General features: G+C 39.7%; 1 protein-coding gene across 4 annotated transcripts in view; it reads left to right on the top strand.

The window, feature by feature from the left end:
- LOC6726317 (potassium voltage-gated channel protein Shaker) overlaps nt 1-12,931 on the top strand; it is a 118,283-nt gene that overhangs the window by 23,983 nt on the left and 81,369 nt on the right. For 2 of the 4 annotated variants that reach the window (XM_039296851.2, XM_039296850.2), the window contains exon 1: nt 9,283-9,344. The exons of 1 other annotated variant lie outside the window; for it this stretch is intronic. In XM_039296851.2, coding sequence (XP_039152785.1) covers nt 9,298-9,344 — 47 coding nt within the window. In that variant the 5' untranslated portion in view covers nt 9,283-9,297. Of the gene's footprint in view, nt 1-9,282; nt 9,345-11,326; nt 11,415-11,583; nt 11,623-12,931 lie in introns of those variants that run through there. One more of the 4 variants, XM_039296849.2, reaches the window with a different exon arrangement.

Raw genomic sequence — 12,931 nt, 5'->3', positions numbered from 1 at the left:
TCCCACGCATCCGGTTGGCTCTCTCTCATTTTCCTCCTGTCCGGCACTCTACGCCGCTCTCTCTCTCTCTCAGTTGGCGAGAGAGGGTCCGCGACTATATCCTATAGCTATAGCTTTACGCACATCGTAAATAAATCGGAAAGACTTAAGATTCGTTTGATTTCGTATAAGAAATCTAAAATAAAATCGCATAAATAATGTCTGGGAAATCTTCATGTTTGCTGACTAGAATCTCAATGATAACCAAGCATATATCTTAAAATTTATATATTCCATATAAATATGCGGGAAATCATAAGTTTGTTTAGCGAGAGAGTTAGTCGCTCTTCAATTCGACGCCTGCGCCTGAAAAGTACCTCTGTTTTCATTTCATTTCTTATATCCTGCAGTAGACACGGATGTCCTTCTTTAAGAGTCCTGTTTCGCTGGTCGGATGGTGGGGGGGTGAGTGGGGCTTGGAAAATCAACAATGAATGCACACGGCTCAGGAGGGAAAAACTGTCTTGGCTTGATTTTTGCCTCCTCGGAGAGGGAATACTTTGCGATATCCTCAACAAGTACAAAGTTTAATGGGGCAAACTTGGCCCATGGCAGCCAGAAAGTTTTCCTATTCGCAATCATGGGTTTCCCACTCAAGTTTTCCACAAGACACTCCATTTGGCATTGTATCAGGTGTGTTTTCTTTTATTTCGAAACTGCAAAGGTTGATTAGAAAATATGTATCTTATTGGTTGGCATGGCAGGAACTTTAATTTAAGAAATGTGCATTTCTTGGCTTTAACGATTAACTTTAATGATTGATTTACTATTGTATTTTTCTTCTTGGCATTGCAGAATTGTAACTCTGCTACAGATCAATCAATTTCAAATGCGCTTTAGGTATTAACTTATTTGCTGAGAATGTCTAGTTCCTGCATATTTACTTTCGAGTGCGCTCTCCAAGCTTACTTAGTAATTATCGCAATTAGCGCTTCAATTCTATCGATTCAAATTGATTGCATTTGCTCAAATAATTATATGTTATTATGTGCCATTCCGAGTGCCACTCGATTATTGTTGCCACACCTTACGACCACTTGACCGCCCACTTGTGCGCCCACTTGACCGCCCACTTGTACCGCCCACCGCCCAGCAGACAGCGCACATTTGTAAGCACTTTGCGCTTAATTTGCATTTCTGTTTCTGTTTGGAAGGCGGTGCCGGAGACCAAATTCAATTTACATTGGCCAAATGCATAGGAGAGCACGACCCAAGGGCCAATGAGCCGTAACGAGCTCGTTAACTGGATCCGGAATCTGCAGTCCGGTTTCCGTGTATTCCGGGTCCAGCAACTCCAAATCGAAATCGAAATCCGAGCTGGACCTGGTCCTGTTCCTGAATCTGGGTTTTTGACCATTCACTTTGTTGCCAGCTGTGTGCTGCATTAGTTGGCCAAATACAATGGCCAGAAAAGTGGGTGGAATGAAGCCATTTGCCGGCAAAGGCCAATGTCAGAAAGTTGGCAGCATCAGGTGCACTGAAAGAAATGATCAGTGATAGGTGGTGGCATATTATTATCTTGATTTTTTAATTTTTTAAATGAGAATTTTATCATTTTGTTGTTACGTGATCAAAAATACAATTGTGGCCACTGGATAAACATATTATTTTAGTTTGGTACGCTAACATTTTTCTGTTTAGATAATCTTGTAATTATAGTCTCTACATTCGACTTTAAAGTATCTTTTAGATCTCATATATGAACAGCATTTCTTGGAAATTACTACTTGAGCTTTCTTAAGCTGCAGAATGCAAGTCAGTTTTGTTCACCAGCACCGACAAATTTTCCGCTGGGAGAAATTATTATCTGTTTGGGGGATTTGGCGAGTGTAAAGCCAACTGGGAGCCTGGCCAAGCTGTTTGGCGGTTTGGCAGCGAGCGTTTTCCAGGCGGGCCAATAGTTGTAAGCGGCTTAGTGCCAAACATCAGCGGAGCAACAAGCCGCAAGGAAAGAAAAGCAACAAGCCAAGAAAGCAAGAAGCCAGCAGGCCAACAAGACAAAGTTAAAGCCAAAGTGAAAGCCGCAGCCCAAGTCGGCAAACAACAGCAGCGAAGCCAATAAATCAAAATGTCAAGATGATGGCCTTTGAAGTGCTTTCGAGCTGACTGAGCTGAAGCTGAAGGTGAGATGAGGTGCCATGAAATGGGTCAAAGGTGGCATCTGAGCCAAGATATCCAACAGGCAACAGACATCAGCCGTCAAAAAGCAGAACACCGAGCACAGACAGCGGCCAACAGACGTCGCTTAATTTCGAACAAGCCGTGAATCTTGCCGGCAAATGACAAATTAAATGACAAGAACTGTCGGCTCAAAATGCCGACATTTAGTTAGGCCCCAGCTTAGCACACACCCGCACTGCTTGGGCCTCAAATTTTGGGGTGTAGCTGAGAATATTGATTGCTGTTAATGCGCTCTGACCTCGGGTCACGTTGCGTATGAGTAATAAATGCATGCAAAATCATTTGCAAGTGGAAGGAGAACGGTGTAGAAAGTACGGAAGCAAACCAAAAACGGGACTCATGCAAGCCTAATCATCATTTGAAAAGTGAAAGGGGAAGGATCTGGGGAAAGGTGAACAAAGTCAGGAAAGTAAAGCAGAAAAATTTAAAAAAATAACCTTTATTAGTACAATTACGATTTTTTATTCACTTTTATTCACATTTGCTTCGTTCCCATTTTATGTTTTCTGTATATTTGCACATTTACATATTTAATATAAAAATAATATGCTTTTTTATGACTGACTAACTTTCATGCAACATATCTTATTTAAATCAATTTCATTACAGTTCTTTTTACAATTTAATTTGGCACAATAGTGCGTTTGAGTATTAATTTATTTTTTTCAACGATATTCCCCGGAAACACTTAATCCTTTTATGAATGAATAAATCATCGTTCGTAAATGTGTATTTTCGTAATGACCATTTTTTTAAGCCCTTTTAACAACCATAAGCAGTCAATAAGTGCAACCGTGGAACTCGTTTTTTTTCCTGTGCAGCGCTTTTTTATGACCCCAGCAGACGTCCACGTCCAAAAGTGCATTCGGAGCTGTTTTCTTTATGGCCCAGTTAGCAATAAAACCTCCAGTTCAACAACAAAACGCTGCCAAAAGTAAACAAAAAAAAAATAAGAATGGGGGAAGAAACAATATGCTTCACTCCCTTGAAGGACCTGAAATTGAAATTTGATTAGCATATTTCCCAGGCTTCCTTCGAGGAATTCGCCTAGCTTCAATCAGGCTGATTGAAGCGTAAGGTTGCCGCACAGCAAAAGGACTAGGAAAGTGAACTTTAAGATTCATTTTGAAATCGGAAAACTTTCGGCAAATCACAAACTATTTAAGATGTCCATTGCAATGGACATACAATGTAAAGACTGTAAAGACTTAAATTAGATTGATGGATTGAAAACTCACAGAGAAACATAGTCGGAATATTTAAATAGGTGATTAAACGCGTTCAAAGACACCAGAAAGCATGAGTTAGAATAGAATTTATGAGCTATGCTCATTAAATATTTAAAGAATATGGAAGTAAAAGAATACATTTATACACGACTTTATTATTTAAGGAAAATTTCAGAAATTAATACGGCATTAATTAAAGGAACTACTGTAAGAGATGAAGAATAACTTTTTGTGTATCCTTTTGGGCGCGTAAATGTCTATGAAAACTGATTCCCGGCCCTCGGATAATTGCTTAATTGCCGCCCATTGCGGAAAACGGAAATGGGCGTGGCACTAGCCAGTGAAATTTCTGTCAGCATCGCCTTACTTCATCTTCAGTTGTTTGCGGTGGGCGGGGGAGTTTTCTTTTCTGTGGTTCGTTTGCTACGGTTTGCATTTCCTTTGCATATTTATGAGGAAAACTCGTGGAAAGCGGCCAAAACGAACAGGAGGCATTGAACAGCATCGAGTGGCGGTGCTTATCTCCCAACAAGGAATCAAACGGAAAACGAAAAAAATTAAGGGGAAATTCGAGGCCTGCGGTGGCTTTTCCCTTCGCATTTTCATTGCGAAACGCCGCAACAACAAAATCAGCAGGGGGAAAATGTTTTCAGAGTTTAACTGAAGCGTAAGAGCTAAGCTGGTTCAAGTTAATGAATTTTAAAGTACATGTTCCCTTATCTCCTTCGTTTAGTACATTAAAGTTATTGGAAAGCAGCTCGTATTTGAAAATAAAGGTTTCTTTAAAATAAGCTGCTTAGAATTTAAACAAAATTATTGCTAACAATGAGCAAATATGCAATTACAGAATATTTTAAAAGCAGGTTTTACGTTGTTAACTAATGTTAATTTGTAAGCTATTTTCTTTTGTGTGTTTTTCTATATAAAGTTATATATCTGTTCTTCTTTGAAAGCATTCTTGTGCAAATGAATATTTATTTTCAGTCGAAATCATTTTCCACTTAAAAAGAGCTACATTTTAATATCTGTGGACCGACTTTGTTAACCCATTATCCTGCACCCTTCGTTTATTTCAATTGCGCTCCTTTTGTCTTTGTCGTTTCAATTGCCTCCGAAAAAGGAGGAAAATTTGCAGAAAAAGCAGAGATGTTGGAGCGCGACTTTCGAGGGGGTGGCAGAGTGGGTGGTGCCGAGCGGTGCTGGGTGGTGCGTGGTGGGTGGTGTTGCAATCTGCCGCTGATGCCGAGCGGTGAGCACGTGTTCGCCTTTAGCTCCTGCTGAGCAACAAATGCCGACGAGCCGAGCGAATTTCGTTGTCGCTGCCGACGTCGCCGTCTCTGCTGCTGCCTCTGCCTCTGCCGGCGTCGACGTTGCCTGTTGAAAACTTCGAAAACTCAGCAGCAGCATTGGAAATTCGAAGAAGTGGAACAAAAAAGCTCTCGCCAAACGCTTTAGGGCTTACAAAAGCTTCGGTTTCCTTTAAGTTTTCCCGCTTTTAAGTTTAAATGGAAAGTAGGTACTCAAACCAAAATCGAAAGAAATTTTGAGCAACCGATTCGAGTTTTTAACCGTGTGTGTAACGGTCAGCATACCCGATAACAACCGATTCAAATTTGAATTCTACTAAATGCTAAGTCTAACTAGATTTTTCTTAACAAAAATCGAACTTGTACTCGTATTTCTCATTAAAATCATAAATAAGGGGGTATTAAAAAACACGTTGGTGCTTTTTTATTGGCTGTTTAATTGGCTGTATGTCGTCATCACCTACATATATATGTATGTACTGACTGACCTTTTTGGGAAGCGCATTGACGTCATGATTCGAAAAGCTTCACCTCGATCTACGACCATTTGATGTGGAAATGTGAGCATGCCAGCGTGTGGTGAAAAGCGTCACAATTGCACCAAAGTCACGTTTTTAGCCTTTTATCCCTTTAGCCTGGATTGTGTCAATGACCTTTTTAGCCAACGGAAACGCAGCGAATGAAAATGGCTGAGAGCTAAAAGAATCATGGCAAACGAGGTCATGGGGTCACTGCGGCTGTGACGTCAGTGTCCCCAATTACAACCAGAAAAATATAAGCGAGACACTGCGAGAAATCAGGGTGCTAATGAGGATGCCCCCTTTAATATTATGATGTATAATATATATTCTTTAAGTCCTGGTATATTTATTAATTTACTGAACTATGTTCCAGCTCTAGTTATAGTTACCTTATTAAGTTTTGGCTTTTACAATTAACTAATTCTGTGCCTTCATTCTTCTTTTTCTAATTTCAGGTGAGTAAAAACCCTTATAAAGACTTCCAAATAATACTTAATTACAAGTTGAGCTTAGCCAAGCAAAGGTTTTGGATCTATAAATATCCGTGTACATTATTATTAGGTAAACGTGATTAAATCTAGTTTTTTTAAAATATTCTATCCTTCAACTTTATTTGTTTTCAATGCATCATCACTTTGTACCGCCAAAAAGTTACAAAAAATTTGTAATATATTAACCCAACTATCTTTACTTTATTGTAAAGGAAGGTCGGAAAATCGTATTTATACCTGTAAAGTTTTCCCGGAAATACAACGTATCTTTTTCTTTCACTAAAGCACGGAAATAGTGCCCAAAGAAATGGTTTGCGGCTTATTCACTTGGCAGATGATGATCCGTTCGGATGATCCATTCATTGCGATCCATCATCGGCGCAGCCCCTCCTCAACATTTTTCCAACATTTTCTGCCACCTACATTTTCCACCCCCGATTTTCCCAAAAATTCATTCCCATTGCTCGCACAAAACGTTTTTCGAGCGAACATCATCAGCAGCAATCAATCGGCAAATGAAAGGAATTCGGAATTGTGAAAATGCATTAAAATGTTTTTCTCGCGGAAATTCACCCATCAAACCACCCACTTTGCCCGGGCGTGAGGGGTTCTCTTTTGTGCGATTTAAATTTTTAAACAGGGTATGCAACATTTTATATTAAAATAATGTCCCTTGAGGATTTGATAAAACATGCGAGACTTAGTAATTAAAAGTATTTAACTTGCACATGTAATGAGAACAACATATCATACTTTCTAATATTGTTTTATAACTGTTGTAAGATTGGTTTTATTATTTAAAAATAGTAAAGAATAGGAGCTTAGTATGTAGTATTAATGGGTACTTTGGACTTCGAGTGCCCGATTGCTGACCTTCCCCTTTGTTAGTCCTCGATCGGTTTTATGGCTTATTATATGTTGCTTTCTTGGTGAGTTTTCTTTTTAAACAAATGGAGATGAGCAGTAAAAACGATATTGTCGACAATTGACGAAAACAGGGCTACATGGTCGACGTCTCTTTACGCAATCTTCGCTTTTCGCCTCTTGTGAGTGAAATTGAAATGAAAATGAAAAACGAGTGAAGGTCGCCGCGAGAATGTGTGAAATTGTGTGTGTTTGTGTTGTTAATCTGGAGACGCGATTCAAACGCACTTATAAAGTGTATTAACATTGTTTTGTGTCCGATGCACTTTGTTTTGGTTGCTGCTTTCCATCTGCCATCTGCTGAATGCAAATATTTGTGATTAATTGATATTGTGCAGAAATTGCACTTTGCATTTGCGTCGATTTGCCGATTCGCCAGGCGGAAGATGAAAATCACTCGTGCATGCCGTGCCATCTTGCCATCATCGGAAAACGTTGCCCATTTTCCTGGGCATTTGCCATCGATTTTCTGTTGCATGTCATTTGTGTAATCGATATTCCCCCATAAAACAAGCATTGCCTGTCTGTTTGTTTGATTTTTTTGTCAAATACTTGGCTGGGTTTCGTTGCCGTGATTATTTGTGTCCTCCTGCCCGCCCACTTGTTGCTCTCGAATCGCTTGAGGGTTCGAGGCATTTTGGACCAAGGCCGAGGACAGTCATCCGTCGCCCCCTTACTACCCCGCCCACATTTTCCGCTTTCCCCCCAAAAATCCTCAAATGCAATTCGAGAACGGTTCACAGGGCTGTTGGCCATGGCACTAAGTGATTGGTTAACGATTGGGGTAAATACTTCGTTCATGCGTCAAAAGCGCTCAAGGTTTTGGTATTTAATTACGTGTATTAAACGAAGAGTAATATTTGTTTTCTCTTATTGATTCATTTTAAATATTGCTAGTGAGAAAATAAGAAATGGTATTGTATTTTTAAGGTCATAGCCGATATTCGAATATCCTCCCAAAATGTGCTAGTATCTTGTAGATATCATAAGAGTAAGTCACTTTTCTGACAATTCACGTACTCTGACCACGCATAAACGAGTTTTCTGACCGCTGTTTCTTTGGGTCGCCGCTGGCCGTTGACGTTGCAAACAATTTGCGTGAAAAACACTTTTCACACAAACGCATTGCCAGATAGACAGTTTGAATCCCACTCACCCACAATTTCTCAGACGTTCAACATTCGCATTTTCAAATTGCTACAGTAAATATTATCGCCTATGTGACGTATGAGCTGGATTCGAAGGAACATATTTTGAAAACACCTTAGATGAAAATTTATGGCCGTTTAAAATATAATTTATTTTGCATTAACAAGATGCCTTATAATTGGCACAAATTTTTGTATTAAATTTAGAGATAAACGTTGATGATATTATTAAATTGTTAGTATTACTTCTTAAACTTTAAATATACATGTATTAAATATATTTTCATGTTTTTATTATATTTCATATTATGTTGATCAATGTAAACCTTTTCAAAAATCCTTAAGATTGAAATATGTTTTATTCTGTAAAATGTTTAGTTTTTAACTATTTGTTAATGGTTGTACTACTGCTTTCTTATAACCTATAGCTACTGTATTAGGATCGGTATATAAACTGGATATTCCCGATGCTGCCGGCGTCGCTGCCTCTGCCGCCGTCTGGCGCGACTGCGACGCCGGCAGCGTTTTGAGGACTGCGAGCAGAGCGATTTTCAGTACCGCGCACGCCGGTGATCGCTTCGCACTTGTTTAAGCAAAAAATAAATATTTTAACAATCCCAAAAAAATATAAATACTACAAATACAAAATATAGAAATAGCGGGTAAATTCCTGATCATTTTTTTGTTGTTGTGAGTGCATACGATGATCGTGCAGTGAAAAGTGAATGATCCCGAAGATCATCGTCTTCGGATTTTCATGTGAAAGGAAAAGTGTCGCGTTGGTCGTTTTTGTTGTCATTCTCGTTGATGACGTTGTCAATCTGCCAATGCCCCTCCTTCTCCCTCTAACGATCTGTAGCCCTCTCTTTCTGCCACACACTGGCCAGAAAAATATATCTAAAATTCTTTTTTTTTTGAGTGCTGTTCTGTTGTTTTTCACCCAATGTTGTTTTTTTTTTTGTTGTTATTTGTGTGAGCCGCGCGGGGCGGTGGAAAATGTGAAAAATGTGTGCGACAACTGCGGCCCCGCCCCCTCGAGCGTCCCACGCCACACCCGGCCTCTGCCGGCGTCGACGCCGACGTCGCTGCCCGCTGCGTGGACAACAAATAAAGTGAAAAATAAATGAAAATTGTTTCGTATCATTTCTTTTGTCATTTGAATATAAATAAGTATATATCTAGACGTCTGTCTATTTGTCTCCCCTCACAACCGTATATATATACACATACATATATATGTATATAGTCGTATGCGAACGCATATCGGCTGATCTATATACGATCTATAGAGTCTTAAGTGTTTCCCGACTTGCCAGCGAATAAAAAGGAAAAGCCAGACAGATTTGGAAAAGCGATTAAAAGACGCCCAACAAAAAAAAAAACACAATCCCAGTGGAGATCAAAGTGCACGTGCAGAGAGAGAAAAAGTGGAGTAGGTCGATGAATGGATTGCCTGCATGGCACACATCACGACGACGCACGGCAGCTTAAGCCAAGCGCCAAGGTAAGCGTACCGCCTTCCGTACCGCCTCTGCCTCTGCCAACGCCTCCGCCGCCGTCGCTGCCACTGCCGCCGTCGCTGCTTCAGTCGCCGTCGCTGCCGCCGCAAATGATCATGATCGATGGGATCTATCAGATCTGTAAATCGAAAGTCATAGATCTTCCACACTATCGGTAATGTCGATATCATAAATTTTGCATTTAGAATTAAGTAGCTACAGATCGTGTTATGAATTTAATATTTTTTAATATTTTTATTTCACGTTTTCATTTAGTAAAAATCAATATTAAAGAGGAGAGAATAAATATTTCTGTAGAATTCAGGCCGCTTAATATCATTTTTATATATATTATTATAACACATATCCAGCTGCAAAACTGAATACTAACCAGCCGTACTATTTATTTTATTTATATGTCAGCAGTGAAAGTTGCATATGATTTTCAAACGTTGTTGTCAGTGTTTCAGTTCTTGCAACTCAAAAATAAATCATATTGAAATCAAATGTAATAGAAACAAGTGGTTTGTTGTGTTTCCAAGCTATTAGCGTTATAATTAAAAAAGTCCTTAGTCAGTGTGATTTGGGGGGACCCCCCTACCTGGAAAATCTCTTTTCCACATTGTTTCGTTTTAGTTTGCCACGCGATTTCAGACTTTCCTTTTCTTTTCTTTTCCTTTTTTTTTTGTTGTACTTTTCTCTGCACGCGCCTCGGCCAAATTGTTCTTTTTTCATTCTGAATTTAAATTTGGTTTTATTATTTTCTAAATATTTACTCTGGAGCGAGCATTTAGCGTTTACGACTGGGAAATATATGCAGGTGCCTCGGGGCAACGTTTGAGTTATGATCTGTGGCATCAAGCCCCAAAATAGTTGACCAGATGATCCATATCTACGGTCATGTAATCTTTTTTCACATTACCACCCAACCTCGGATGGCAGAAATGTCAAACTATTTAGGTTTTCCCTCGTTTCTGTGTATTATGTTATAGTTTTACGCTTTCTGCTGTCATCGATTGGCGTGGCGGCTAATTAACGTGGTTCAAAAGCGCATATGCCATGCATTTCTGTTCACTAAGGGGAGCGAGCGAGACGAACTGCGTGTGCGAGTGGGAGGGCAGACAGGTGATGATTATTAAGAAGAAGGGTCAACCTTGGTGGCGACTTAAAATGCGCTAACAAGCGGACTCCCATGTCTCCCAGGTCTTAGCTCACCTGCCCCGTTTCCCTCTCTCTGTCAGCCATAATTTCTCTCTCGCTGTCCACTTTTGTCATTTCTTACTCTCTTTCACCTCGTTATGACCCGTAAAACCCGCTCTTTCTACGCCTTGGAGGCGCTCTGCTCTCGTGAATTTCCTACTTGGGCCAAAGCCGTTTGAAAATTAAATTAGAAAGCATGACTGGTAGCTTCGTGTTCGAACCAACCAGTTAAATACACTATCTAATTTACCACTTATTTTTTAAGTTATTCTACTCAGAGTTAAAGAAAGTTTGAAGAAAGCAAGCCATAAGATTGTGAACCGAATCAATAAAATTATCTGTGAATTATATATACCATACTTCTTTGTATGGAGATAATAAATTTAATGTGTTCACTTTTATTTTTTACTACAGTACGTGCAATTGTACAAATAGTTTGTTTCAAAAAAGATTAACTAGATAAATTTAATAGGGTTTTCTTAAATTAAAGGTTACATTTATTCCTGGCTTTAAGATTTATGAATTTCATCCTGAAAATCAAATGAGATTGATTGAGGAAAAGGTAGCCAGCTACGATCGTTGGTGTCTTTGTGGACCACCAAGTCGAGCTGGAACTACTGAACCACCGCACACCACCCACCACCCACTGTCGCTGTGGCTGTGTCAACCCGCCACGCTGTTGCACTTTCAAGTGGCGCGCGCGCCCGTACACATCGCTTCCACATAACCAAAAAATATATATATCAAAGAAAAAAAAGTCCGTAGATTTCGAGCGTCGCGTGGGGCCCCAAAAAATTCACAAAACTGGTGTCTGGAATTATGCATGCGGCGCCACATGTGCGCTCGCCAGCAGAGATGCGTCACAAGAAGAAGAGGTAGTGAGCTCCTGACTCCAATCTCGATTCTCCGGAGAATCGAGACTCGGGGAACTCAGATTCCGAAGTCTCGTTTTGCATATGATTTGCTAATTTTTTCAAATATTATTTTTTTCAATGTGTGTGCTGTGTGTGAAATTGGATATGATTCTCATTGGAATGGAGACAGACAAAAGCAGTTTGTCATGCAGGATAATTTTAAAATGATGTAAATATGTGCCAAGATTTCTGACTTTTTCTTAGAGTCACAGTGTAACTTTGATATAGATTGCAGTAGTGTAAAATTGCTAAACAATATTACAGTACGATTTATTAATTGAGTTTTCTACTCAGTGAATATGCTATTGTATTTTGGAGTAGTGAATCTTAATAACTGCCAACAAAGTTTGAATTTTGCATTCATTTATCAACGATCTTTATAAATATTAAACTATAATGAAAATATTTATTGCTAGATGAGCTCTTTTTTGATCAATTACGATCCAGAAATATTCGAAATATTGAATCCCAGTTTCATAACTTATTTCTTCTGGCGATGTAAATATGTGCCATCTCTCGACTTTGTTGGCCATTTGGGGAGTTTTGAGTTGGCAGTTGAAGTGGCAAAGCGGATATGTTAGACGTCACGAAACAATCGCATCAGGCTCTGCTTTTCGTCCTTTTCGTCCTTTGTGAGTGGTGTGTGCCTTTTGATTGCCACAGCCTTGACGTGAAGCGGAAATATTTGCCCAGCACTTTTCGTCTTTGGTTTTTCTTTGTTCGGTTTCCATTTTCCGCTGCTGCTCTGTTTTGTTTTCACGAACATTTTTTAATTGATTTGCCTTTGTTTGGTTGTCGTTTTTGTTGTCGTTGTCGCCTTCACCGTGGCCATGACCAGTTAGCCGCAAAAACAAGCGCTTCTTCACTTTCCCGCACCGTGATTTCCTCCAACTTTCTTTCTTTCATTTATTATTTTCTTGATATATATATGTATTTCGTTTTGGAACACACACGCACACGGCTCTCCGCCTTTGAGTGTGTGAGTGTGGGGAGTGAGCGGAGAAAAGGCCATCAATTTTGTTATTTTTAGCATGCAAATCGTTCTGTCAGCCTTCGGGGCAAATGACTTGGTCGAGAGGGTGCCTTCATCCATCTGACATCCAGCTGGGCAAGCAAATGCCCCCGGATTTTCCAGCTTTCCAGCTTCCCAGCGTCCCTGCCATGCAATCCGATGCACTTGCTCGTGGCTTTTTGCCGGATATTATTTGCTTGGCTTTCACCTCCATCGCCAGGAAATCTGTGTCTCACTGTGGCAAACATTTGATCAATAATATTTTGGAGTAGCCCCCTCCGGAAAACGCTTTCGCCATTCTACTCACGTGCCGTGACTGCTTATTAGCCATGAAGGTTACCAGCACCAGCTGAGTTAAGTTTTGTTCACAGTGAAAAAATATGTTATTAAAAATTAAAATTAGAGAAAAGTGAGTCTTTGTGGCTAAATAAGGAAGCCATCTAAAACTGGACAAATTTTGTCATAA

The sequence above is a fragment of the Drosophila simulans genome, chromosome X (genome assembly GCF_016746395.2).
Source record: "Drosophila simulans strain w501 chromosome X, Prin_Dsim_3.1, whole genome shotgun sequence".
NCBI classification, from domain to species: Eukaryota; Metazoa; Arthropoda; class Insecta; order Diptera; family Drosophilidae; genus Drosophila; species Drosophila simulans.
This window is presented reverse-complemented; position numbering and strand designations above follow the sequence as displayed.